The 6,115-nt window shown below is 40.7% G+C and overlaps 1 protein-coding gene across 1 annotated transcript; it reads left to right on the top strand.

Annotated features, from left to right (window-relative positions):
- The first annotated feature begins 2,078 nt into the window (after window positions 1-2,078).
- On the top strand, window positions 2,079-4,168 carry LOC107601519 (rab11 family-interacting protein 2-like). The gene is made up of 2 exons (XM_016293742.1): window positions 2,079-2,787; window positions 3,734-4,168. The coding sequence occupies exons 1-2, from the start codon at window positions 2,408-2,410 to the stop codon at window positions 3,735-3,737; spliced, it is 384 nt and encodes a 127-aa protein (XP_016149228.1). The 5' UTR covers window positions 2,079-2,407; the 3' UTR covers window positions 3,738-4,168.
- Window positions 4,169-6,115: the final 1,947 nt, after the last annotated feature.

The raw sequence follows: 6,115 nt of genomic DNA, 5'->3' as shown, positions 1-6,115 counted from the left end.
TGGTATTCCAGTTAAATTCGTTCAGATTCCTCTATCCTTCATTTACTTGAAAAATCTCATTAGACTCCAAACCCAATGATAAATCTCTGCAGAACGCTAGTGGGCGTTATTATAACCAAGAACTTTTCAAAGGCTTTACCCGATTTACTTTAATTTTGGGGTGGGTTAAGGATGAGCCTACATGATTAACAAATCGGGTAAAGCTGTTGAAAAACATTTTAAACGTCCACTGATTTTGTCAATTTTGGTTGTAAAGAGACACCTGAGCACAATCCTCAAAACAGCTGTTCAGTGAAGGGGCCTATTCTTTCAGGAAGTCCAACCAATGTGCTCCTTCGCATGTCCTACTCAAATGCTATTTGAAGCCAGTAGCCCCTCACTGCAGAACACAAGATCCAGGGGACGGGGTTGGATCCACATCTAGGGGGTGGAGATGGGTGGGTTTAGGGATCAGGGGGTGGAGCGGGTAGGTTTGGGTATATGTAAGGTGGGAGGAGTTGGATCAGGATCCAACCACGCCCCCTGGATCTTGTGTTCTGCAGTGAGCACCATCTCATTTGAAGTGCATGAAAATAAACGAGAACGATTCATTCATTTAAAAGATTTGTTCAAACAACAAAGTAAATTAAGTGAAGTTATATCTTCAACTTAGTATATATATAACATATGTTATGTAATGCACCGGCATTTCTAGGCATTGCGCAATATATGTGGCTGAAACAGAGATTTAGCCGGAAAAAATCATCTTCATCATGGGACAGTTAAGCAGAGAGATAGCATCATACCCCACCCCATGTACTCACACACACACAGAACTATCATCACTGTACTGTAAAGTGATGGGGATTTTGATTCATTGACTCGAATCTTTTGAATAGGTTTACTAGCAGAATAAATCCGATTGCGATTCACTCAGTGACTCTTTTTGCAGGTTACAGTGGTACAAATGAGCGAGTCATTGAATCATTCACACAACCGCTTAGTAAAATGCACCGAATCAACCGGAAATGTGTTTGCTTGCATTTAATCTCTCTCTAGGTTTTGGCGATTGGTATTCCAGTTAAATTCGTTCAGATTCCTCTATCCTTCATTTACTTGAAAAATCTCATTAGACTCCAAACCCAATGATAAATCTCTGCAGAACGCTAGTGGGCGTTATTATAACCAAGAACTTTTCAAAGGCTTTACCCGATTTACTTTAATTTTGGGGTGGGTTAAGGATGAGCCTACATGATTAACAAATCGGGTAAAGCTGTTGAAAAACATTTTAAACGTCCACTGATTTTGTCAATTTTGGTTGTAAAGAGACACCTGAGCACAATCCTCAAAACAGCTGTTCAGTGAAGGGGCCTATTCTTTCAGGAAGTCCAACCAATGTGCTCCTTCGCATGTCCTACTCAAATGCTATTTGAAGCCAGTAGCCCCTCACTGCAGAACACAAGATCCAGGGGACGGGGTTGGATCCACATCTAGGGGGTGGAGATGGGTGGGTTTAGGGATCAGGGGGTGGAGCGGGTAGGTTTGGGTATATGTAAGGTGGGAGGAGTTGGATCAGGATCCAACCACGCCCCCTGGATCTTGTGTTCTGCAGTGAGCACCATCTCATTTGAAGTGCATGAAAATAAACGAGAACGATTCATTCATTTAAAAGATTTGTTCAAACAACAAATTTGTTCACCTAGAGCAGGGGTGCCCAAACTCGGTCCTGGAGGGCCGGTGTCCTGCAGAGTTTAGCTCCAACTTGCCTCAACACACCTGCCGGGAAGTTTCTAGCATGCCTAGTAAGAGCTTGATTAGCTGGTTCAGGTGTGTTTGATTTGGGTTGGAGCTAAACTCTGCAGAACACCGGCCCTCCAGGACCGAGTTTGGGCACCCCTGACCTAAAGGATTCCTTCAAAACTCTTTCACCAAACAAACGGCTTCAGCATGGATTCGTTTTCCCACACTCATTACAGCGTGCTCCCCGATTCCCAGTCCAAGTAGATCTCTGCTAGATTGTTTACTATGTTCTGATATGAACTATAGCAGCACGGAATTGAGTTGCCTTTCTCTTTAATTCAGCTGCATACTTTATTGCGGAGCCCCCACTAAATGTTGGAGGGCGGGCCGCGCAGCAGCAGCAGTGCAGTGAATTGTCAAAAATCTGTTGTGGTGGTGACGCCGAGGGTCCAGAACGCCCACTACGGTAAATGTGAAGTTTGACTCGCCAGGGATTTGATATTTATTATCAACGTTTCAATTGTGATCGTCTTTTTGAATTGAGCTGCACGGTAATGCAGCGATTTCTCTCACTGCAACTTCGGGTGGCGGATAGGGACAAGGGCGCGGGCAGTGCATAGTTATCCAGTGCGCAAGTGTCTTTCTGCTGGATTATATCCCAAACAACTGCGTCTCCAACTGCAACGGGATGCCTCTGATTAGCCTGGACGACGATGATCAGAGATGGGTCCCGACGCACGTCAACGTGACCGTCCTTCGCGCGAGGAGTCTGCGGACGAAGGGCAAGCAAGGCAGCCGCTATGTTTACACCATCATCCAGGTCGGCAAGGAGAAGTACACCACCGGCCTGGTGGAGAAGGCTGAGGAGCCGCAGTGGCACGAGGAATGCTCGTTTGAGCTGCTGCCCGGGCTGCTGGAGGCGGGTGGGATGAGCGCGTACCCGCCCGGGAGCAGCAACCTGGTGCTCACCGTGATGCATCGCGTGCTGATCGGGCTGGACGTGTTTCTCGGTCAAACTATTATTCCCCTCCACAAAGTTTTTCAAGATGGAATGTGTCCCAGAAATGAGTGAGTATTTCAGCCAATAATAGGATCAATTAATAGGCCTCTTTGTCGAGGGCCTCCTTGAGACTTTTTTTGTACTGTGGCAGTACCATGGTACTGAATGATTATCATATTCATGCAAGTGTACATTAAAAAAGAGCTTAGTTAAAAACCCTTCTTAAACTATCAGAGTAGTTGCTAGAAGAACAGCTAACCAGTATTTGTTTCAGCAGGTAAACGTAAAACATGGTATAATAAATAGATATATCATTTTCATTACTTGAAATAAATAAATGCTAACTCAAATAAAATATTTTCATTTGATATACTGAAATAACTAAACATAAAACTGAAATTTAAACTGAAAATTGCTGAAAACTGTATAGACTTAAATGAATAAAAAAAGACAAAAACACTTAAAATATTAAAAGAAAAACGAAAAGCTTATTAAAAAATATTAATTAAAAGTATAGTAGTATCTCAATGATACAAAAAAAACTGATTATAGGGTACATGTAAAATAAAAAGACATGGCATTTTTAGTCTTGTTTCACCACTTCAGAATCAGAATCAGAATGAGCTTTATTGCCAGGTATGTTTACACATACAAGGAATTCGTTTTTTGTGACAGAAGCTTCCACAGTGTAACAGAATGACAGTGATGGAACAAAAAACACAGATAATAAAAATAAATAAATAGAACAAGTAAAATAAGGAATAAAAAATATACAAATCGACAATTGTATGTACAGGATAGGTATATAACAATAGACAGTTGTATGTACAGGTATATTATGTGCAAATTGAAATGTAGACTGAGTATGTGTGTTGCTTCATTCCCACTTTGCTTCATTCCCAAGAGTGAGTGTAAAAAAGTATAGCCTTAAGATACAGGATCTTTATGATTTTTATAGCCTTGTGTTCATGTAACTGAATGAACTTTTAAAAAATAGCTTTTCTTGTTTTTCAGTTGATATAGTCCTGGGAAATTTGACACAGGCATGCCAAAACCTTGAGTCTGTGATTTTTGGGTCGAAGAATTTCTGTGCACCCATTTCACAGTTGGGCAGACATTCCCATTCGCAGAACTGCAGGAAGATTCTTTAACCAGCCACCAAAACTTAACCTAAATTACTGATGTCGCATGCAGTATCAATATAAATGCATGGTGGTCGAAGCCACACAAGCAATCTATGGGAAGTGTAAAACCAACAGTGCTGTGAATACCGGAGTAATGGGATATGTTTTTACAGACACAACAACAGCAGCAACATACTTGGAGGGGCATGCTGCATCTAGTCCTCATCAGTGTGCTTGCGTAGTGCTGGCACAGAGTCATGCCTCCACACAGGGCAGTACCAGCATGTGTCAGAATGGTCACAGAGTCTGCAGTGAACTCAACAAACACGCATTTCACTGCACTCCAACAGACGTAACCTTCCTGGAATCTTGTTCTTTTTTTCATTGTTAAATTTTATTTAAATATATCTCTTGTTTAAAAGCTTGCGCATCTAATAGATGAAATTCAACTAGCAGTGCCGTCATTAGGAGGAGTAAATAATTTGCCATAAGAGGGGAGGACGAGATCAAGTAGGTGGGCCTCTTGGCTGAAACCTCTATAAACAAGTGAGGGAGGAAGTCAGTGAGCCATGCTGAGCAACAATAACATTGTTATTTTCATATTCAATACGCCTTCCTTTATTCTCATGTCCACAATTCAACTCTCAAATTCCCATAATGTTCAACTGACTAACAAAATTGATTTAATTAAAAACGATCCAGATGTTAGTAAGCACTGAATGCGTAATATAATGTATATTAATCAGCATGTTTGTTTCCTCTCAGTGTAAGCAGGTTGCTGGTTTTAATAGTTCCATATCTGCCAGGGTGTTTCAAGAAAATCAAAAATTCTCAAAAACTAGATTTCTCAACTTCCTAGGGGCCCCCAGGACCACTTTTTTATTTTAATTAATAATTACTACTATTAGGATTTCAATTCATACTTATTATTGATATAATAAAACAATCTAACTAAAAAATCGAGATGTAAACTGCAATCATATTTTTTCCGCCGCTTAATAACTAATGTTTTTATTGAAGATTATATGATTCTTAAAACTTCTGGAATCACAAAATCAGTCATGGTTACTTATATCAAACAATAATAAAAAAGTTTGAAAACAAGCAGCTTTTTCTTAATTATAGCATAAGTACAGAAAATATCTTTGTCTATATGAGGTGGCCTTTGAATATTGTGTTGGACAACAAGGGACCTTTGAGTTAAAAGGTGGAGAGCCACTAAACTACAATGTCCTAGCAACCACCCAGAGCACCTTAGCAACTGCCTAGCAACCACCCAGAACACCAACTGCCTAGCAGCCTTCCAGGACACCTTTGCAACTGCCTAAAACCAATTAGAACAGTTTAGCGGCCATTTAGCAACTCTCTAGCAATATTCAGAACACCTTACCTGGCATAACTCCAACAAACACTTAAAGCATCTTAACAACGGCCTAGCAATGCCCTAGAAACCATCTTGAACACCACAGTGCAGGAGTGTGGTGGGTGGATCTGTCTAGTAACCACGTAACTGACTTTTTCGAGTCAACATTCAGTATTTATCTTGACAAACTTTCATTTTCTAGTTGAAGTTTGCACTGCCATGTAGGCCTCTCAGCGTTTCAGGTCATGTGGAGAGACGTATGGAGAAAAGTCTGTCTCTGCACACACTATTCTGAGTCATCACATGTTGTTGTAGGCGTGAGGCTGTTCTGCACATCTGGCTTTAATTGAGCTCAGAGTTGCACCTCTCTTTCTCTCTCTCCTGCGTCTCCCAGTGTAGGGCGTTTGTCTTGGCTCTCTGCACGTGTGCACACATGAGGTGCTCTGTGCTCTACCGGAAATGGAGGAAATAGTTTCGCCACTGGTTCTGTGTGAGACAAAGGGACGGCATCGTACTAAGGCAGTAACATTCATTCAAGAGGCCCCTTGTGTTTTTACTGCAGTATAGATCATAGCTGCTTGCTTCAGTGTGGTGCTGGAAATTGTTAGCCAGTGTTATAAAAGATGAGGCCATCATTATTTTAAGTGTGAAAATGTCATCCCAAAATCAAAAGAAAAAAAGAAATATAGTAATTACACTTGAATTAAGTCTCTTATGCTCACCAAGGCTGCATTTATTTGAACACAAATGCAGTAAAGTAAAATTTTTATTTTGTAATATTTTAAAAATGTAATTTATTCATGTGATGGCAAAGCTATGCCATAGTGTTCAAAACAGTTTTGCTGTTTAAGATTTTTGTGGAAACGGTGATAATTTTTTCAGGATTCTTTGATGAATAGAAAGTTTAAA

Source organism: Sinocyclocheilus grahami, unplaced genomic scaffold, assembly GCF_001515645.1.
Source record: "Sinocyclocheilus grahami isolate Dianchi unplaced genomic scaffold, SAMN03320097.WGS_v1.1 scaffold306.1, whole genome shotgun sequence".
Lineage (NCBI taxonomy): Eukaryota > Metazoa > Chordata > Actinopteri > Cypriniformes > Cyprinidae > Sinocyclocheilus > Sinocyclocheilus grahami.
Note: the sequence above shows the minus strand (reverse complement) of the source record. Positions and strands in the feature narration are given on the sequence as shown.

What these genes read in the sequence shown, in the direction of transcription:
- LOC107601519 (XM_016293742.1), top strand. Translation starts at nt 2,408, where the DNA reads ATGCCTCTGATTAGCCTGGACGACGATGATCAGAGATGGGTCCCGACG.